The sequence below is a fragment of the Nycticebus coucang genome, chromosome 11 (assembly GCF_027406575.1).
Source record: "Nycticebus coucang isolate mNycCou1 chromosome 11, mNycCou1.pri, whole genome shotgun sequence".
Lineage (NCBI taxonomy): Eukaryota > Metazoa > Chordata > Mammalia > Primates > Lorisidae > Nycticebus > Nycticebus coucang.
In genome coordinates this window covers 66,579,597-66,603,345 of record NC_069790.1, presented here as the reverse complement: position 1 = coordinate 66,603,345, position 23,749 = coordinate 66,579,597, and the positions used below count along the sequence as shown (strand labels likewise).

The window sequence follows — 23,749 nt, the reverse complement described above, 5'->3', positions numbered from 1 at the left end:
AGTAATTTGTTTTACTTAGATATAGATCCTTAATCTATGTTTTTATCATCAACTATTTCAAACACAAATAATAAATATGGTATTAAAATTGTAGTCTAACACCCAACATTTTCCAAACTTTAAGTTTGTACCTGACATTTATATTTTTAAAAGAAAATGAAAAATATATTGAAACAGTCATAGCTCACTAAGTTGTGCTTACAACTTACATAGGAATGTATGTTTCCATAAGAAGTATCATTTTCTTTACACTTAATATACCCTGTAAAATTTCGTGTTCCTACATTCCTTTATATCTTTTTTTCTCATGTTTTGGGGATTTTTTTTATATTAATACATGCAGCCTTTTTTTAAATTTAAACTTTTTTATTAATTTAGTTACTATGCTTCAACTTATTCTTTTTTTCATTGTTCTCTCTTCTATAATAATTCATTCTGTGATATATCATTTTAAAAATATCTACTATTATTGTTTATGTGGAGAAGTTTCTCCAAGGTATATACTAATTGTAAAAAGCTGGTTCTTGTATCAGAATTCGGATGGACATTTTTAATGTCATTGGTTATTAATAAATAACTCTCTAATATGTGTTTTTTTAATAACAATACATCTTTAAAGTAAAATATGCAATTGTGAAACACGTAATAAAGGTATTTGCAAATTCCTCTTCCTGGACAAGAGATTTTTGATTAAGAAATCCATGTTAATGAAGACAGAAATTTGTCTGGTTATAGATGCTTTCAATTTTCAACTCAAATGTTAAACTCTTATTTCTTCTGTCTTGAGAATCACTCAAATATTTCTCTGATATGCAGTAGTAACTTGGGCCTGATCTAGAATTTCAGAGTTCTCCTGTGGTCTGTTTGCATCCTCCTCTCTTCCCCAGAGAATATGTTGAAATCTTTACTCCCAAGGTGCTGATATTAGAAAGTGGGGCCTTTAGGAACATGTTTAGGTCATGAGGGTTAGAGCCCTGATGAATGGGATTAGTGCCTGTATAAAAAAAGCCCAGGGGCGCTCATCTACCCCTTCCACCATGGAGGGCACAGTGAGAAGGCACCGTCTATGAACCAGAAGGTAATCCCACCAAACAGAATCTGCTGGTACCTTGATCTTAAAGCCTCCAGCACGGTGAGAACTAAATTTATGTTATTTATAAGCCATCCAGTTTATGGTATTCTGTTATAGCAGCCCAAGCAAAGTAAGACAAATGTCTTACATAAAATGAGTTGTTTTGTTAAAAAGTTGTACATTACTGTAAACTCATATTACAAGCTTATCAGTTCAACCAGAAAACTTGACATTTCTCAACATAATATCTCTATGTTATTTGAGATCCACATGTGTAGCAATATATTATATATTTATGAATAAAAAATATCCTGTGTGTACTAAATTGGCAAGAAATATATTTTCTTTAAAATGATATCAAAAAATGTTTTTTAGAAATAAAAATTAATAACCAAAACTTATCTTACTCTTTAATAAATTATACTTACATACAGCTAAGCATAGATGAGTATTTTAAAATTTCACCTATCAAATGGCAATTGGAAACCTTCAAAGAAGTAGTTACTTGTGATAACTATAACATTCATCTCAATCCACCCAAATCTAAATTAAATCACAATAAAGCTTAACTATGTAATTATATCGAATTGTAAGAAACACTTATTCTTTTCTGTCATAAATAAAATTATAGCATACTTACAGTACAGGAAATATATTATTTTGTTATTTTCTTCATTCAATTGTCTGTAGAAAATTTATTTATCCTATTTGGCATTTAAAAACAAAATTTTCATACAAAACAACACGCTTATAATTATAGAACACTAATGTATGTGTTTTATTATAATACAACCAAAATATACATCTTACAATTTTAATTATCTTATACTACAATACTACATTTATTTTAAAATAGCAATACTATTAATTCAAAATTGATTGCTAACCACTCCCAATACCAGAATTAAATTACATGATTAACTATGGCTTCTTAAAGATAATTTCCCTTCCCCCAAAACCATCTATCTCAAACTTTCCATAAATATTTTATACTACAAAATATTTAAATGAGAGATATAAGTCACATATGTGCTCCTTTCTTTGTATTGTTAATGTGGAAACTAGGGAAATTTTAGATTTTGTACATTAACCTCATACTTAAGGTAAATGATTTAATTATTATGATTATTAACTGTGAGAAAACTGTATCTTCCTATAAAAACATTTCATGTATCTGTTTCCCTCCTAAATTATCTATTCCCAATAAGGCTAATCAATTCTAACATATTGTCTAAAACTAATGTGACATTTTAAAGGGAAGCTATTTCAGCTTTGATTTCCATTTGTATTTATGATATATATGAAATATATTATATTTAAGTTTAAGAAAATCAATATTTAACTAATGCTCTTGTTTAAATTTAGTATTTGGTGGACAGTTGAATGATATCAAGTTGTCCTGAGAAATTTAAATGTATTAATAGTGAAAAAACAGGCACTAAATATTGTTAACTTTTCTTAATCGAGTCTATAAAATTCAGCAGGAACAAAACAATCGCATACAAAGAACCAAAATATAGACCAAAAGCAAAATTAAATAATAGACTATTTTGTAGTTAGCATATTGTGAGCATTATCTTAGTCAACAAAACAATGAGAATTTCCTCTTTTACAGCTGCAGCTTTTACAAATTACTAAATTTCTCTCTGACTACTTTTCCACTTCTTAAGTAATTTGGCTGACTTTCAAAAATGTTTGTTCAGTAATGTGAGTGTAGTGTTTTCTTTGAGGGAAAAAAGATTCTACATAAATTGATTATTTAGACTATCCATTTTCTAAACAAACTCTTAAAATTTCTAATAAAATGAATGTAAATGAACACAGACAAGCAGAAATCCATTTAGCAGCATAAGTGGCTGAAATGAAATGCAGAAGAAAACACATAAAGAAATCAAGGACTTCTATGTATTGAAGACAAGGGAGAAAAGTAAGAAATCAAGAACAAACAGACATTGTGAGACCCTCTTTATAGTGAGTAGATTTCTTAGCATATCTGAAATCATTATCTACACTTTTCTTTTTCATTATTTTAAAGTAAATTTGGTAAAATCTTCAGGGATGAGGAAATACATATGGAGTTTGTAGATTTAATATATTCACATTTTTCCTCTAAGGGTTTTGAATAATTAAAAGGTTAAAAATTAAACATAGTTTAGATGTCCTCTATTTAAAAAAATACACATAAATCTTTGTCCCCATGCTTTTTTATTATATGAAATTATATTTTCTAATAATATTTCTAATATATTTTAAGTCATTCTCATAGTTAATAGTTTTACTTTGAAAGCAGCCAGAACGCAGGTATGATTTACCCAATTTTTTTTATCTGAATAACTAAAATTAGAAGGAAGTAATTAAAATGGGTTAGACATTCATATTTGGATGAAAACAATTTATTTTTACAAATCAATTCTAACATTTGAGCTTCCAGTAATTTTTCCAAAGCCATCCATAATTTGATCATTACTCCCTGATACACAAATATTGGGAAATTTTAAGAAAATTAACATGCTCCCATCCATGTCTTTGAACTTGTCATGAGTTGCTGGAGCAATCTATACCAGTGAATCAATAATTACAAACACTCCTGATATAATTTTCAATTAATAGTCTCATATCGCCATTATTCCTTTGCATTACTTTTTAAAAGAATGATTTGTTCTAGTTCATTATTATTAAAATTATTCCTTAAGAAGTTCACCTTGTAGTGAAACACCTACAATATTCATGAGTATAATAACGAGGTATAATACTCAACCTCATATATCAACATAACGACTTTGAGATAGGTAAGCAATGCAAGTAAATGTAATAGTGAGAAAATGCTCAGAACACAGAGCCACAGATGCTGTAATAACTTGCCCTGTAATTGCCTGTGTTTCTCACAGACTTTTCTTTCAAGATACATACAATGCATGAGGAATGAGCAAAGTCAATTCTAATTTCAGTTTTCTGAAAAGCTGCCTTCCATGTGAGGAAGTGACTAATTTTTCATTTCACACCATAAAGGGTGTGAAAAGGCAAAACAGAAGGAGGCTAAGGGTTTTGTGTTATGAGAAGGAAAGGTGAGTCCTGCTTAACCAGACAGGAAACACTCCCTACGTGCTCCGAGGGAAAGTAAAATTGGAAACATTTGAAAGTGCTAACAAAATATGAAAGATGTTTGTGTGAATGTTGTGAGTTTGTTTTCTTTACATGTTGTAGGTTTATTTATTGTTAAATCGCTAAAATAATGCTACTAGAATTACAACAGATTACCCCGGAAATTCAAAAAGATTGTGTAGAGAAAAGATGTCAAAGAGTTAATTAAACCCTTTCCGTTGTCAAAACTTGCACTTGTTCTGTGTGCAGCAAATATATATCCCTGCTCCCCACCACTGTTGTCTACTTAATTCTCTCTCTGTATAATATATTTTCCTATTCACTCAAATATAAATCAATAATTCAATACACAGGAGAAAATAAAGGTGGTAAATGAAAATAATATACAGAGTATGATAAATATTTAGAAAAAGAGAAGAAATGCATATGGAAATACCATTGATTGTGTCATAAATAAAATATGCTTCTCTGTCCCATGACCCTTTAGAAAATTTACTTTTCCTCAGGCTCTGGCTAGCAGTTTGCTATAATCTAGATTTTTTTTCAACAGATGAATTACAAATTGGCAGCTACTTTCACTCCAGTGAAAAGAGTTCCATTACAGTTTGTTCATTTTATTTGTGATTGTTCTTCCTTTTCATGGGGATGAGAGTTTTTCCCAAAGCCAGAATTTATGGCTGTCTTCCCTTTTGTAGCCTAACAAATCCCATGTGCATGCTTTCCCACAATGATGCACTATACGTCATGATGTTTCCCTTATTTTGTTAAAATATTTTCCCATATCTTATTAAAATATTTATTAAGCATTCTGTCCCCGTAGAACTAAGTCTATATTCTAGAAGCACATAACTCAGCACCAGCTTCTCTCTGTGAACCTGTGACTCCTGGCAAGTCATAAGGAATCCTGGGAGGAACATTAATGCCCTTCAGTAAATCACTGTTGCAGTACAGCAAATGTAACCCCTGTGGCCTGAAAGAAATAATGCACCTCTCCAAATTCCTACACCATGCTCCAAGAGTGTATGGTGCACCGAGGAAGCACCTGCTGATGATGTGAACTGTCTGAATCTGTGTCTTGCCTCTAATTCTCTACCACACACCAGTGAATTCTAGAGTGGAATGTTCATAAGAGCACAGTGCACCTGCGCCGTGAACGCCATGTGTCATGGGCATGCATGAGAAGGAAGCACTTTAATACAGTATCAAATTTGATGCTCGCTTAGCTCAGTTATGATATTTACATGACCATAAATTCAAAAACTCAAAACATAAGTTACTTACAGATGTCAAGACCCTATTTGGAGGATAATTCTTATACTTGGGAGATACAAGTTTTGTTGTTGGCAAATTGGTTCCGATGAATTACTTGCTCTTCCTATCCCATATTCACCATATATTGTCTCATTCAAATAATTGTTTCTTGTGCCTTAGTAAAACTCCACGAAAAGCATTTAAGAATTAGTGTAAGTGATGTACAAAACAGAAGACAGTATTTTTGCAGCTGAAGAATTCTTTTCTGTAAATTAAATAGAAAACTACGTAGCCAGGGCTCCGGGGAACTCCTGCAGGTCTCTGTGGTGCCTTCGGTTGCGTTTCTTCTTCATTTCCTGCATGTGCTTCCACTTGGGGCCGCCCTTGCTCCGCTGTCTCCGCTTCTCCCTGTGCCACATCTGTTCACAGTACTGGTCCAGGCTGAAGTTTGGGCTGCTAAGGATTTGGATGTAGTCTTTGTATCTCAACCGTGACTCAGGCAATAGATCCTTGACCTGCCCCTCCTCATGCTCTGCCCTCTGGGTGTTTTCCATCTGTTCATTCTCAATGACATTCAAAGTCAGTTTCACTATAGTGTGGATGAAAGTGTGCTCCTGTGCTTTGCAGTAATATATCCCAGAGTCTTTTTTCTGCAGACTTCGAATCAGTAGCCCATATTCCGTTTTGATGATCCTTTCATCGGGTTTCAACTGCAAAATTGGAAAAATGTAGGTAATAAATTAAAAACAGAGAAGACTATAGGCCACTGAAAATAGGCTACATAGTTTTACTTAGATGAACCCAAAAGATATATTCTCCGTCATCAAGAATAACATTGACAGCCATAGTTGAAGTGGGTGAATAAATTCAAGTTAAGTAATAACCCTCAAACCATATTCTGAAGTTTTCACATTTGTATCTTATTAAGTCTAACTGAACCTTTGGAATACAGTTACTTTTTCTCCCAGTATACAGAAAGGAATGAAAAGCTGTGAAAAGTAATGAAGTAACACTTGAAGCTATCAAGTGACCTTCTTTCAGAGATTTCAGATGCAAAATAGTGTATAAGATCACAAATTGGGATCTCATTTTAGAGCTGAAATATAACAGCAACAGCCACTGTGTACAAAGGAGCCTTAGTGCAAGCAGCTACTTGTAACGTAGAATGGAACAGTGATTCCAAAAGGAATTTACTCTGTTTTCTAGATAACACCAAATCAAGAATCTGAATAGCATATGGACGGTGTAAACGGTGATTTCTTAGGAGACTAGTGGAAAGGCCTGGAGACAACCTTTTGCATGTTAGAACTGAAACCCAGTCAGACCTTAGTGAGAAGTTTAGCAACATTTAAGGTTGAATTTCTCTTTTTTACTATGGATTGAATTTTGATGCTATGTGTATATGTGATACTTTAAACTATGCCATTTGTGGAAATATTTGCTATACCTCATTATACTATAACATGGTAATGTGATTTCAAGTGTGAGAAAATACAATGAATCAAAAAAAAAAAATCCCCTGAAATGTGATACTCCTTAGCCTTTGAAGTAATTTTGAAATAATATTACTGAGAGACAATTCTAACATTAATCTCGCCTGGCTCATCATCTGGTGTGAATAGTGAACCTATCTCCGTGAAGAATAGAAGCATGTTCATTCATTCAACCTGTTTAGTGTGGAGTCATGTTGAGTAGCATTAAGGGAAACAACTACAATAACAAAGAAGTTTAGAAAACTTCCTAGTTCACACATCTGCCCTTGTACTGTAGACTTTTAGTGGATGCAAATCAAGGAGGAATAAAGATGTTGAAATTAAATTTATTCACAGTGGGTGGACTATTCTCTAAATTTTTATGTAAAAAATATGTAGGAAAAAAATCCCTGCAATTCTGGAAATATGAGAAAAGGAAAAGAAACATCTCTGGCTACCAGCCCAGTTAACTAACAAGTATAGGGCAAACCACCCTCTGTGCCAGAGAAGTGCAGCTGGCGGGGTACGGTTCGAGGCCAGAAGCAGGTCACAGCTCACATCCCTGGTTAATGAGGCTGAATGGTCTCCAGGCCTGCCTTCACTCACATGGAATCCACACCATCAGGGTTTTGTTTATTTGTGTGTTTGTTTTCCTTACTTTGGCTATTTGGTGAGTTGGATGTGTAGTATTCTTTTTTCCTGTGAATATCTTTTCTTAAAAGCCCAGGTATTTTAAAATGTGATTGCAGTACAAACTAATCTTGAATTAATGTATATACTCTGAAACCATCAAGAGTTTCATGCCCTGAATAAATGTGAATTTGAATTGGTAGAATTCTAAATGGTCCATCTTAAACAGAAAAGGTAATCTTACATTTAACAAGTTACATATGTTTTGTTTTTCCTTAATAATTTCACTATAAGAATTGTTTATTAAAAAATTAAATCTTAGACCTCAAACTACTAGCTCCATAACCTACATTCTTATCTCTGTCTGCTCTGCTTCGTATGATGACTCATTCATCTTCTCAGATTGGTCTCCCATCTATCAAGTTGGTGGCACAGCATATGGTGTATTTGGGGGATTAAAAGCAAAGCTCTTTGAAGGTTAAAGTGTGAAGTATTACTAACAACATTATAGACTACTTCCATGTTGCTTGAGAGGTAATATTATGAAGCCTTTATTTCTGTAATTCTCTTAACAGAAAAATGGCCTGAGGTTATCAGCATGCCAGTAAAACCAGCTACCTACTGTCTGGGTTCCTTCATATAAATGGTATTCTTGCTAAAGCTTAAACTGTGTTTAATGTGACTTTTAGAGATTATCACAGCTCTGACTCAGTAATTTTTATTGTTCTCTTTAAGCTTTTGATAGGAAGAAGTTGTAACTTTGATTTCACACATATTGTCCAACACTTCATCATTATTTGGCCCTTCCGTCTTTGTGTCCTGTTTATGTTGTTTTACTCTAAGGTCTGGTTCCCTTCCCTGCTTTCCATTCTAGTTCTGTCCGCACAGGGCTCAGACTTTCATAAACACCTGGCACTTCATTACTAGGTCATGATCTTTCACCTTTCTTTTCTTCCATGGAATGCTTAATTTTTTCTTTGGTTTTTGACCTACAGATATAAAACCTGCTTTAATACATTTCAGGCTTTTCTGGATTTACCTAATGTCCATTCAATATTTAACCAATCTTTTGTTCTTGCTACAATTTTAATAATATGCCTTTAATAAAATGTCAACTCTAAAAAATACATATTGAATAGACTTTCACAGGATTTTTGCAATTTAGAGATCAAAATCTGTGACCCAGAAATTAAGTAGTTGATTAACATTTGCCTACTTTACATTCTCTGCAATGCTTTCATTCTGGGCCAGAATAGAATGCGTTATGCAGACTGTCTCTCAACACTGAAATGTCAGCACAGTCAATTTAGAAAATTCAGTTCCTCTACAAAGAGATAATGTAATCTCTGGCCACTGACTTAAACTCATGAAATTTTCTCCATGCTAGAAGTGATAAGTAAAAACTCTCCATCCTTTCAGATCAAAACTATGCTTGAGCTGACTGTCCATTTGTGAACAAGGATAATATATCTGACATTCTTAAAAGTTGATCTTCAATACAGGGTGATTCATTTAAAATGAGAAGAGTAACTTGGAAGGGACAAAGGACATTTAGGTACTTAACAGCAGGTAAAGGTCCAGGACTAATCTCTGATAATGACAGCCTAATGGTACTTCCTTTACCGATAATTCATCTGTCAATTCTTACCTAGTTAAAGCACTACATGTGTCTTGGAAAAGACAAGGGCTTCAGAACATCTCCTTTCTCCAACAAATGGAAAATATTACCAGAGAAAAATTATGAGTTAGTAAAAAAACAAGCTACCAGTGTGAAAAATAAATATCTATGAAAGTTGCCAAAAATTCTTTGTATTTAAAATAAAACACTAAAAAGATCTCTTATTTAAGAGAAAGGAAAAAAAAATTAGAATGGAATCATTGTGTACATGTAATTAAGTTTCTCAGAGTGTGTTTATGTGACACGGTTCACAATTCATTTGTTACCATTTCACAAAACCAATAATCAACATTTTTATGCAAACATTAAAAAAGAAAAAATTACTAAAAAATACTGCTGAGCCACGGCATCATTCTTTGAAAGCAAAATTAAATTTATACAGAAATAAATACTAGAGTAATAACTTTGAGTAAATGTAAATGTAAAATAAAATATAAATATACATGTAAATATAAAACTTAAAGTATAAATGTAAAAAGAAAAGCATAACTATAAAAATTATATACTTTCTGTCTCATTGGTGAAGGAGTATTTAAGCAGAGTAGCAAAAAATCATAAATCTATAGCACAATAGATTAGCCTATATAAAATACAAACATTTGTAGGGGAAAAAAAGGAAAGTTAGAAGCCAAAACATTAAGACAAAAACAGAATAAAGTTGCTTATAATACCTATGACATTAAATTATTCACATCTATACAATATAAAATGCTTGTTAAAACCATTATAAATGAATACAGCAATATAAACTAAGCAAATGATAGCAAAACAATTCACCAAATACAGCTGAAGCCAATAGGAAAGAAACATGAAAAAGTTAAGTTCACGTCCACTAATATTCAATGAAATAGATATTAATGCAATGTAATTATTCAAAGTAAACTTTTTTTTAAATTGTGATTTTTTTAAATTGTGATGCACAATTTTGCCTCACGAATTCATAATAGGCACTGATGTAGTGATTTTTATGGAAAATTAGTGACATACAATCATTTATCAATTCCCATAATGATAACACAACGTCTTTGACTCATTAAATTTACTTTTTGAAATTTGTTCTAAGAAAATAGGACAAGTAGAGACAAATTTAGATATAGGAAAGTACATTCCTTTCTTTTTTTTTTTTTTAAAGAAGGAACACCAGGCAGCGCTGTGGCTCAAGGAGTAGGGTGCTGGCCCCATATACTGGAGGTGGTGGGTTCAAATCCGGCCCTGGCCAAAAACTACAAATAAATAAATAAATAAGGAACACCAACTATTTAAATAAAGCATGGAATCCCCATATATGACTGTGCCTTCAGGATATGATAGGCGGGGGACCAGGGAAACACAGTATTAGCATTAAATTACAGTGTAGCTCATGGTGCAAAACAAACTGGAATAGACATCCAAATTTTACTTGTGCTTATCAACGCTTAGTGGCCTCATTTTTATGAGTTACAATTTTAGAACATTTACATTGATCTTACAATAAAAAGAACAAAAAGAAAGTAAGAACTTATAAATGGCAAAATGCAAATATATAAAGATTTTAAAAATATTATTAAAATCTACAGCGATTAATATGGTATTGCCTCATTTGTTCATTCAGATCCCAAAACTTCAACAGGAGCTTGGGGGCTGCAGATTAACTTGCTAGTTACAGCATAAACATCATCAATTTTAGGAACTGCTTTATAAGAACGTCAGCAGATAACTGACTCATGACCTCCTCAACAGCACCCAACTGTGAAACAGACCAGTAAGGAAATGTTCTCCTCCAGGCAGGGAATAACCTGGTGACAGCCTCTGTGCCACAGGAGATCATGGTCCCTCCCTCAGGCTTTTCTTGAGAGGAGCAAAGATTTCAAGCTGGGACCTTATGGGTAAGGAGCAGAAGGGATCCTCCTGGGAAAAATGCTTCAAATCAAATATACTCTGGATATTGTCCATTCCTCAACTCAGGAAGCAGTACTACATGTCCTTAACAATGTGAAACTACCTATTTACAAAGACAGATGGAATATCAGTTGAAATATCACAGCTATAACCCAGTTATAACCTAAGAATAGGGAGAAAGGGGAAAGGGAAGGGAGGGAGGGGGGAGGGAGGGGGAAGGAGGGGGGAGGGAGGAGGATTAATGGGATTACACCTGCTGTGCATCTTACAAGGGTATATGTGAATCCTAGTAAATGTAGAATGTAAAGGTCTTAGCAAAATAACTAAGAAAATGCTACAAAAGCTATGTTAACTAATGTGATGAAAATGTGTCAAACGATCTATGAACCAAGTGTATGGGGCCCCACAATCATACTAATGTACACAACTATGGTTTAATAAAAATAAATAAAAAAAATAAAAGAAATATCACAGCTAAGATACTTTTAAATAAAACTCAATAAATATGCTAGCTCTGCTCCACTGAAATTCATGGAGCATGGTACCATCTTGAATATCTGATATAGTGTCCAAAGGTGCAGTAATGTACAGCATTTTCAAGAAAATGAAATATTTGAATACAAATACCAGAGACAAATGGAGGCATTGATAGCTGGGAGATTATCCTACACAGAGTATCACATTTAAAAAAAAAAATCAGATTAAATTTTCCATGGAGGAAAAAAATCATTTATTAAGGAATTATATTTAACTAAAAGACAATTATCAAATAATTAAAGATATAAAATTAAAAACTCTAGTTTATGACATTTAAGATTAAAATATTGCAATGTAACTAAAACACTGCATGTTAAAAAATTCAGAAAATATTTTTCTAATAATCTTTGAATAAAAAGTAAATGCCTTATGTTTTAAAATTACATATTACCAGATAATATTTCAAAATATATTGGTCAAAATGGTACCCTGGAAGTAAATGTTCATTGTAAACATGGTGTGCCATAATCATGGAATATGTAGACATCAGTAAGGATGAAGAATGAAGTTTTATTGGAAAAATATGACTTAATAATGAACTTATTCCCTTGGTATTAAGTTTGCAAACAGTCAACATTTTGATAGAAAAATGTATTCTTATAGATCATAGATGAAAACCATGATATTAGCTTTTTCACTTAACAGTAAAACTATATCTTTAAATCAATTTATTATCATAATATTTGATTTTTTTACTCTAAAGGTTTTCAACCTCAACAGTACTAACATTTGGGACCAGATAATTCCTTACTGTGAGGGACTGTGCATTGCAGGATGTTTAGTATCATCTCTGAGCCCTACCAACTAATTGTCAGAAGAATCTGCTCACCCACCCATCCACCCAACTATGATGTTCAAAAATGTCTCCAGACATTGTCAAATGCACTCTAGGAGCACAGTTGAGCACAATCTCACATGCAGTTGAGATTCAGCTGTCTATACTAATGGTTGACTAATTACATTTACCATTTTAAATGTTTATAGACTGGAATTTTTGAGAAATTTGATCCATTACTTAAATGACAGGGAAACTGAATGTTAGAGAAGTTGTGACCTGCTCATACATCCTAAGCAGCCAGGCTAAAAAGTAGAACAAGCATTTCCTAACCACATGATCAGCATTATTTCCTGCTTCCAAGCATTCACACTAATACAGCATCTGTATATTTCACAGTTGTGTGAGCCCCTGGTCAAAATTTTACATTCTTATATGCTTTCTCATTTGATGTTCACAGCAAATGTTGAATTTATTTTGTTCACTTTAGAAAATTCTGGCCCGCAGGAGCTCAGTGATATTACCAAAGGTCTTAGGATCTCATTTTAACTAAAGGTATCAGTACCGTGCTTCAACTGAAAACATGTAATTCTGAATCTTGTGTTCATTCCATTATTCATTATGGTATAGTTAGTTTAATATTGGGGGGTTTAGAACTCTATTATGAGAATCATTGGATTCTCTGAATTGTAATAAAAAAATTATATTGATTAACTTTCATTTCATGATATCCAAATAACATTAAATTAAGATTTCTCACTCAAACCCAATTCATTAAATTCAGTAACATATACAACCTATCTATCTTACAAAATCTTTGTGATGTATTTCAATCACAGGTATATCTTAGAGGAAAATAGGAAAAAGATAAAATAAAAATAGAGTATTCCATCTCTTGATTTGTTTTTGATAGATAAAAGCTAATATATATATATGTCCAGATACTTATCTAATTTTCTCACATGTTATGAGAAAAATATATATTTCTGTTTTAATGCAAATTCATTGTGTTATATTACATAATCTAAATTGAACACAACGGTTGTTAAAACTTAAGTAATTGGCCTACTGTAGGGAGAAAGATATTATGTTCATGTTCTTAGAGACTTGTTCAAAAATATAGGGAACTCATGAGAAATAGAATTTAAAAAAACACATTAATTTAGTATAAAAATTCAGTCTGCTTTTAAATATATTTCATTATACATTTGTATAAAATTGGCTCCTTCTTATCCCAAAGCCATTGTCACCTTTGGTGTTCAGTGAGAATTATGTATAAACAGTTATTTTATTTTCATCACATAATGAGAGCATCATATGGTACTTAAATTTGAACATCTCTCACAACCAAAAACGTGATTTAAGTTTTACACTATTTCCTTCAAGGTAAGGGTTCTTTGATGATGATAACTTACCTCTTCTCGATGCTCATCACCTGACTGCTGGATGTACCACTTAATAGATGCTTGTTGGGATTTAGGAATACATTCCAGAAAGGTAGAGTTAAATTCAATGCCAAAAATCACCTTTTCATCAGCAATTTCATGACTAATGCCTGGTAAGAAAACATGAAATAAAAGATTAACCTTGACCTAATGTTAAAAACAATGAGAAAACAGACTGATTTAGAACAGATGCCGTGGACAAGAATCATACACATTATTTAGAGAAAAAAAAAATTATGTTAGAATATCGTTACCTCAGACCAATATTACCCAATGGATAGATTTTAAAACTCTATCATGTATTGTAATTTTCACTCTTTTATCAGTATAGTAACTATTTGCAATTAATTTTTTTAAATGATAATTCATAAGATTTACCTCTACACATTATTTTTCTCTGAGCTGAATAACTTTTTGCATCTTTTAATGCCCTTAACACTTTCTTGTCTTCATAAAATACAAATAACTTTGTAGATATTACTGAATGAGCAATTTACTTCACTTTTAAAAAGAAATTTTAACAGGAATTGGTCCACAAAGCTGATTAGATAACGTTAAGGAATTTCAATGCTAGAAAGTAAGTACTATGATCTATATTTGACAAAATTCTACAATTTTGATCCTAAGTCAAGATACTCTAATACTCAGAATCTGGGCTGATCTGTATTAACTATCACTACTTCTCCTCTATACAGAAGGATTCTTTAGCCTAACATGCTTTACTGAGAAATAGTTAATGGGATGCCAAAGGAGCAGTATCTCAGACACCTTATTCTCATAAGTCAATGCACCATCTGAAATATATTCCCCTTAGTGCAGTCAAAGACTCTATCCCATAGGCCATCTATGATTTGTAGCACAAATTTAATCAAATAGAAAATGACAGCTGCTCATCCTGACTGAAATATGTACTTTTTTTTTTTTTTTTTTTTTTTTGTAGAGACAGAGTCTCACTGTACCGCCCTCAGGTAGAGTGCCGTGGCGTCACACGGCTCATAGCAACCTCTAACTTTTGGGCTTACGCGATTCTCTTGCCTCAGCCTCCCGAGCAGCTGGGACAACAGGCGCCCGCCACAACGTCCGGCTATTTTTTGTTGCAGTTTGGCTGGGGCTGGGTTTGAACCCGCCACCCTCGGCATATGGGGCCGGCGCCCTACTCACTGAGCCACAGGCACCGCCCTGAAATATGTACTTTTTCATTGTATGTTCAGATGTCTCAATTCTACAAATGAGCCCACTTAGCATTTTAGGTATCAACCAAAGAGTAAAACTTAAGGGACAATGGAAGTCCTAAACCTAACCAAATGGCATGAATGAACATATATTCAATAATTCAACTTCACTTCTGAAGCTTCTTTTAATTTTTTTTAAATGGTCACTTTGACAGATGTAAGGTGGTATCTTATTGTGGTTTTAATTTGCATTTCCTAATGATTAATGATTTTGAGCATCTTTTCCTGTGTTTTAAGCCATTTGTTTATTTTCTTTTGAGAGATTGTGTTTATGTTTTGCCTGCTTTTTAATAGAATTATTTGTCTTGTTGTTATTGATTTGTTTGAGTTCTTTGTAGATTCTGGATATTAGCCAGTTAATGAGTAGATAAAGAAAATGTGGCATCTTCATATATCATGGAGTTCTACCAAGCCATAAAATGGAATGAAATCATGCCTTTTGTGGCAACTTGTGTGGAACTGGAGAACATTAACTTAAGGAACATTAACTCATCCCAGGAATGGAAAAACAAATACCACATGTTCTCAGTAACAAGTGGAGCAAAATGATGGGTATAAATGCTCATGCGGTGTTGTAAAGGATATTAGAAACAAAAAGGGGAATTTCAGGGAATGAGAAATTAAAATGTACCCGTGGGGTACAATGTACACCACTCTGGTGATGGAAACACTAAAAGCCCTGATATCGGCATTATTCAGTTTATCCATGCAAAAAAATCACTTGTACTCTCTTAAAAATTTTGAAATAATCCCCCCTCCAAATTTAAACAAATAAAAGCTCTTTGAGGCAGCTCCATAGACACTGTACTAGTTTGCAGTCCCAACAACAGTTATAAGTGTTTCTTCTTTCTCTCTGCACCCATGCCAACATCTGCTGTTTGGGGACTTTTGACAAAAGCCATTCTCAACAGAGTTAGGTGACTTCTCATTGAAGTTTTGATTTGTGTTTCCCTGATGATTAGAGATGTTGAGCATTACTGCAACTCAAACTGCACAAAAGCAATTTATGTAATTAAAGCTTTTGTATTCCTGCAATATTCTGAAATAAAAAAAGATAAAAATGAAGGTTAAAATTAAAAGAACAAGAAATGTCTTTTGAACTTATTTGTGTTTTAAGAGCAAGGATTAAGTTAAACATGCTGTCACGTTATGAATTAACCTTATCTGACCTTCAAAATGTGTTGATTCCATTTAAAGCCTGGAATCTATCAACTATCTCTACCAATTCAACTGATTATATCCGCAGTGTTCACAGTTAATAAATTCCTAATTCACAGAAAGTTCACTGGTGTCTATGGAGAAGAAAGACATGCATTATCTTGTAGCAGCAGATACTATTTTCCTGAGAAAAGAACTTGTCAACAAAGTAGGGAGGATGAAGGCTGATGGTTAGGTTATAGGCTAGGACTCAGGAGAAACTCAATTAGACTGATTTAAACAAAGAATCAGTCAATTTGGAAGAAATATAAGTTAGTGAGATCAAATGGAAAAATAAGATAGTGAGCTGGCTATCAGAAGCACTTTTTTTCAAATCAGTAAAAGTAGTAACTATGACCCCAAATTATTGCCCCATCCATTTGACTGAAAAGAATTTATTTTTGCTTCTAATAATGTTTGTTTCATTTCTAAGTTTTACTTTATTTTTAAATTTTAGAAAAGTATACATATATATTTGTGTCTATATATATGTATAGTAATAACATCTATGTACCTATATATATGTATACACACACATGCTATATCCTTTTAAGTATCCCTAATCCAAAAGTTCAAAATACAAAATGCTTCAAAGCATTTTGCTGAAAACATTTTGAGCAAGATGTGGCACCACAAGTGGAAAATTCTACTCCTGACCTTATAGGATGCAGTTGCAGTAAAAATTCAGATCTACTACACATTTTATATCTGTATGAGGATAAGAAAATAATTGCTCTTGGTAGCATATAAATTCAGGATCAGGAATGATGATGATCCTAATCAACCAGAGACTTGCCACACGTGACTGATATGGTGACACCTTTGCTTTTCAATGGCACAATGTATACATACATTGTTTTATGCACAAAATTATGAAAAAAATATTGTACCAAAATACCTTCAGCTATATATATAAAGTATCCATGCAATACAAATGAAGGCCATTCCCATGATATTTCATTAGGTATATGTAAATATTCCAAAATAAAAAGAAAGTCAGATATATTATAGAAAGCACTTCTAGTCCCAAACATTTCAGGTCAAGGTTACTCAATTTGTTTATTATGACCTAATTTTTAAATGTACAAAAGTTGAGTGAAATAGCATAATAGTAAGAATATCTCCTTATTACATGTAAGATAATTTGGAAGAGACTATTTTCATGCTCCAGACTACAATAAAATTTTTTTTCATAGTGAAATGCCTAGAATATTTATATAACAAATGTATGATATATTATTGAGGTATATGCTCAGTTGTTAAACACAACTCATCTATATGTGTTCCTGATTTTATGCCACTAATGATCATACAGTATCACAGCATTTAACAATTAAAGTCATGAACAAAGAAGGCACGAGAAAGGGAAAAATGAAGCATCTATTTGCTAATTATTCAAGACTTGATTATCTAGCAAAGTGTGACACATTTATACAGATTAGGAACAAGTCATTTAGTTTGTAAATATCCTCATAATCTCTACTTTTAATTCCACAATTGATTCTCTGTCCCTAGCCTCTCTAATTCAAATCCATTCCATTTCAGTATCAATTACATTTATTAAAAATAATTTTTCAGAGAAATATGAAACAGCTTTAAATCACCCACAAGGTGAACATAAACTTCATAAAATAACATAAACACTATTACAAACTTAATCCAGCCTATGCAAGGTCTTCGGATTTAATTATTGTTATTTCATCTACTTTGTAGAATTCAACTCTTTTCTTAAGGGCTGGTTCAAATACTACCCATCTGCATATATGCACGGCTAACGTTAACCCCCTGTTAACCAAACATTCCGACTTGCCTTCCTCACTGGCATTGTTTGAAATGCCAAAGTGAATATGATAGACAAGTTTGTTTCCTTTAAGAAATTTACATTCTAGTGACAGAAATGAAGTCATAAAGTAAAATAATAAAGACAGAATATAGTAAGTTGTAGTGTCTGTTACAAAAAAAAAAAATAAAAACAGGAAGTATCAAGGGGAAGGGCATAAAGGTGTTTCACATACAGTGGTCAGGAAAGGTCTCTCTGAAGAATTCACATGTAAGCATAGAAGTCCTTGATATAAAGGTGGAGTTATGAGAATATCTGCAAAGGAAGAGTTTTTCAGGTACAGAGCACAGCAAAGTAAATGCACGTGGGGCAGTAAACCAATTGGTTACCAGAGAAAGCCAGTGAGTGAATGTTGCAAGGGCGACCAACATAAGAGGAGGTCAAAGAGTGTGCTGGAGACCAGGGCCAGGAGGACCTTACAGGCCACGGTGAAGGCTGTTAATCTTTCACTAATTATTCTAAGAAACTAGGGAAGGATTTAGAGCAAGGAAAGACACGCCCCAAGTGAAGTTTTTAAATGATTGTTCTGTCTACTAAGTGACATGTATATATGTATGTTTGTGAACAGCCTCTGGAGATCTTATTACGAGAGACCAGTGTAGCCGCCACTAAGAAGTTTCTGCGGCTTTAGTTGGCATCTGTGGAGATCTTGAGAAGCAGTGAGTTTCACCAGACAGCCTGAAGGACCAGGGTGGTTGCAGGATGTGAAAGAAAGAAAAAAAAATGTATATATATAAAGATGACTCCTAGCTGCTTTTTGACCTAAACAGTTAAGTGAATGGCGGTGCCATCTGTTAATATGGGGAAGACTGCAGAACACATAGCTTTTGGAGAAGAGAATTCTTTCTCAGACATAGAAAGATACTAAGTAGGTATCCAAGTGGCGCTCTTCAGCATTTGAGTCTGGCGTATTGGGGTAAGTTTAGAACTAAACCACGAATTTGGAGGTCAAGTGGTCTGTGATGGTGTTGAAATTGATGGTATTATGGAGTGCATACATAGAAAATGGAAAAGTAGCTTGGGAAACTAATATTTACATTTGGAATGAAAAGGAAAATCAAGGGAACTTAGAAGGAGCAGTCTGCAGAAGGACGTGGTGTTGTGGAAGCAAAGGTGTGCAGAATACCATTCCTCCAAAACTAAACAAACCAAAAACCTGATTGTAGTAGTTTAAAACCAGCTCATGAAATTTTTAAACAGTAAGCAACCAACTCCAAGGAGGCCACATGAACTGACTCCAGCACATGGCTGCATGGAAGTTGACAGAGGAGAGTTTCAAGAAAGAGGGAGTTAGAAATTAAGCAGAAATGAGCACTGAAAGTTAGCCTTTGGCTTTGGCATGGAGGAAATTGCCGGTGACCTTGACAAGAATGGACTGGGTAGAGTGATGATGATGATGATGATTAGAGACGACTTTGTGCCTTGGATTATAGCAAGAACAGGATATGGTGAAGTGAGGACAATGATCGCGACTGCCTTAGGCACAACTGTGTTTTGCTTCATTTCTGTATAACATTTATCATCATCTGGCGAAGCACTTACTTTGCTTGTTTTTGTTTTTGTTTATTGCCTGCTCCGTTCCCCAATGCACACTTGAATATAAGTACCAGGAATGCCTAGACTGTTTTCTTTTTTTGTGCATTGGTTTATTCTCAACAAACCATAAATTCGTAATGAGATTTATCAGCTTGTATCTGCACATGCAAAGAATCACATACACAGCTCACAGTAACAATTGCTAAAGAAAATTACACAGGACAGTGAGTCACCCAGAGCTAAGGAGCTCATATTTTTTCAGAAGAAACTTTGTTTTTAAGTGAAGAAAACACTACTGGCCTACCAGTTAGAACCAATAAAGTTTGGGTCATTTTTATCTCTTGTGGGGTGGTTACTAACAATGTGATAAAACAATGCCTTTCCTCCACCGGTTTTGTGTATATATTTGGTGTGTATGTGAGTGCAGATATTTTTTATCTGAAGGCAGAGCTCAGAGTGGACAGCAACTAAAGGTCTGGAATAGGTAGGTGAAAACACAGACTTTTTTCTCTGTTTTCAGACTCATTCAGCAGATCTCTTTATTCCTCTCCCTGTTCTTTCCTACTCAGATTTTCAAGATATTCTATCTTACAAATTTTTGGTGAATCATACAGCCTCTGGTGATCTTTTACTAAACTCCCCTGTCACTAATTGTGCCTTATGATATCTCCCCAGAGAATCATAAGCTCTCTATGGAGTTTGTTTGCCTCATAAAATACCCAGGACGATTATATGCACATGGCAGTCACTTCATAAATCTTAACTGATTAAATGAACGTACAAATTAATAAGTGAATACAAATATAGTATAGACTACCTACAACTTTTTTCTCTTAAGTACCAAAACTTTTATCAGATTTTTCTGGGAGGTCCCTTTGAGTTTACTCTAAAGGTTCAAATGTTTTTGGCTCCATCCTGCTTTATCTCTAATGGCAGTTTTCAGACTTTACAAGGATGGATAAGGCAGTAAGAAAAGAAACAAAAGCTACAGAATAGGAATTTTAAGAGACATAGGAAACAAACAATGATATAACAAAGGGTCATTCACTTAGGCACACAGATAGGGGTTGATTTAGAAAATTTCCTAGACTTTTTCAGAACATAAGGATTACACCAAATGAGATCTCTCTATACAATAATACATGTTTTAAGTTATATAATAAAGACACACAGAGACCAGGCTTAGCATTTTCAATGGGAGAAAAAGCATACAAAATCTCACTTACTGTCCTCTATGTCCCAGCACTGGGTAATGGGGTCCCCATACTTTACATCTTGGCGTCTAGCTCGTCTACAAAAAGAGGATTAAATTGATGAGAACTCCCAGCATCATAATCAGAGTAGAGAAAGGCTGTCTCTACCACTAACAACAGATGCAGAACTATGCCTACCTTACTGTTCCACCTTTTAGAATTTCACAAACCAGTCTAATTTCAAAATGAAAAAGAGTTGACATGTGGTAGTGAGACTAACGTATGCTTACCTGTTACCTTAATTGGTTAAAAATGACCTGAATAATAAAAGAATACCACGCATAATTCGATGACATTTTACCTAGATGGAAATATACTTGAACAGTACTTTATAAAATAATGCTGCTATAATTTACCTTTAAAAATGTTATATTTGTCTAACATCAGACATATTGACAGACATTCATCCAAATTGTTTCAAGTTCTTCTGTTATTGAAGATGGTGATGAAATGAACATCCTTAACCATCTAACTTTACAGTACTTTTGCACACGTGCATACCGAATAAATTCCAAGCTGGAAATTGTTGACTAATAATAGTAGTTATTTCTAGGAGCACATAAAGCAATGAATTGCAAACAGCAAGCCAACAGCTTGTTGGTTAAGTATATTTGAGTAGCAGAAATCGACTAAATTAACGTAAAAAAAAAGTCTCATGTCACTGAAATGCACTCTGTGCTGTATATAATCTGTGCTTTTACAAATACTTACATTATTAAGTTATTTGCAAAATAGTAGCTACGAGTAGCTACCAAGGGCACAATAAATGTATACACATTTGAAGAAAGTAAAAAACTTCATTAAAATCGCATTTTAAGAAAAAAAAGCTATATTAAAATTATAATATTCATCATACATTGATAACATTTGTTATCTTGTATAATGTGTCTTGTATCTCTTGTAATCCCAGAAGTCAAATGTGACTAGAGTATTACAGTCTTAATATATATGTTTTTTCTTTCTCAAACCAGTATACATTTTGGGGGAAACTCTGTGTACTTGTAAATAAGAAGGTAGGAAGGAGGAATTATAAAAAGGGTAAAGTCATAAATAAAAACAAATTTTAATGATGTTCAACATAAATGAAGAAAAGAATATAAATAATATATCAATCTTTTTTAAGAATTTCAGAATATCTGTTTTATTCTTCTTCACAATGTAGTGTTTTATATAAAACTATAAAATTTTTCATTTCAGTGTACCTCCAATTGACTATGTTTTTTATATCTTTTTATTTTAAACTACAAGATAATAATTTGTGTGAGATGTTCATCTTATGGAAAAATTGATTTTAAGCTGAGCGTGATGGCTCATGCCCGTAATCCTAGAACTTTGGGAGGCTGACGTAAGTGGCTTGTTTGAGTTCAGGAGTTTAACTTCAAGTGCAGCCTGAGCAAGAGCAAGACCTTGTCCCTACTAAAAATAGAAAAAACAAACAAACAAATAAAAAAACTAGCTTGGAGTCATGGCAGTTGCCTATAGTCCCAATTAGTCAGGAAGCTGAGACAAGAGGACCTCTTGAGCCGAAGAGTTTAACATTGCTTTGAGATATGATGCCATAGGGTTCTACCCAGAGTGACAGAGTGAGACTGCCTCAGTAAAAAGAAAAAAGAGGGAAAAAAAGAGAGTTATATCAACTCAAGACCCCCCCTTACCTTTTTGAAGTAGGTGCATATCGAGAGCATGAATTTCCATCCCAGGCACAGTAAGGGTCTCTGGCAAGACAACAGTCTGCACAAGCTTTTCCATACGTGTCACATCTGTGTAAGGAGAGCTGAACCAATCCATCTCGAGAACCAATGTACAATTGTTGCTGCAAATTAAGCAAAACCAATGAATTAGAAGCACCTTTCAGACTAGTCTCAAAAACGTTGTTTTCTTGAATACCACATGATACCTCTACATGTCTCCCTAAGTGCCCCACCCCTTCTAAACTTGTGCACAGAAACATATTAAAGAGAAAAATAAGTCAATCATTTCTACCCCTGGTAAGACAGTGGTTTGAAGATGTCGAGACTGAAATGGACAGCATTCTAAAACCTGCAGTAAGCTTGGCAGTAATTTACAAAGGTCAAAAACCAGCTGCTAGACAGGAATTAAGATGTCAAATTCTTTCTCAATAGTAGAAAATATACCTTGGTAGATTATATCAAGCACAGATGCCTCAGACAAACCTGCTGATGTTCCCCAGCCATGGCTCCTTACAGGAGAGATGATTGAAAAGAGATTTATAAAACTTTTCCCTGGTTTTAACTGACCATTTCATTTGATAATGAAGTACTGATCCCTGAAAGAACATGGGTTGTAAGTGGGGAAGAAGCATTTGGTATCACTCTGAAAAAAAGTATTAAAGCAGGCTCGAGGGGAGCCATATCATAAATAAAAGGCTGTAGGATACTGAAAAGCCCAACAGATAAAATTAAGTTTTGAAAATAAGCCCAGAAATGAATGTACTACTCCACTGATGTGTTCATTTGAGTGTCTGTGATAGTGGTGATGGAGAGGGAGGGACGGTACAAATGACTAAGCTGTAGCCTGTACCTTTAATTAAAAAACCTCTGGCCAACCACAGTGAACCAGGCCAAGCTTTAAATGAAGGAAAAACATCTTAGAAATAAATATTGGCATACGAAGCATACACGCACTCAACTTACAGAAATCTGTCTTATACCTCTATCACCCATTAAACTGTCAGTTACAACTTTCTAGTTGCTAATTGCAATGAGCACTGTTTAACATTTGTTTTGGTGAAATTCTCTACAGCATGTGACACTAATGACAACATGCTCCTGAAACTCTCTCTGCTTTCTCCTGGGCTCCCTCTTCTTGTGCGTCCTACCATTGTATTTCC

The 23,749-nt window shown here is 33.7% G+C and overlaps 1 protein-coding gene across 2 annotated transcripts in view; it reads right to left on the bottom strand.

Moving 5' to 3' along the window:
• Positions 1-1,820: 1,820 nt before the first annotated feature.
• SEMA3D (semaphorin 3D) overlaps positions 1,821-23,749 on the bottom strand; it is a 206,112-nt gene continuing 184,183 nt past the window's right edge. For both annotated transcript variants that reach the window (XM_053553864.1, XM_053553863.1), the window contains 4 exons: positions 22,554-22,711; positions 20,872-20,936; positions 13,811-13,950; positions 1,821-6,135 (listed from right to left, as the gene is read on the bottom strand). In XM_053553864.1, coding sequence (XP_053409839.1) covers positions 5,710-6,135; positions 13,811-13,950; positions 20,872-20,936; positions 22,554-22,711 — 789 coding nt within the window. In that variant the 3' untranslated portion in view covers positions 1,821-5,709. The remainder of the gene's footprint in view (positions 6,136-13,810; positions 13,951-20,871; positions 20,937-22,553; positions 22,712-23,749) is intronic.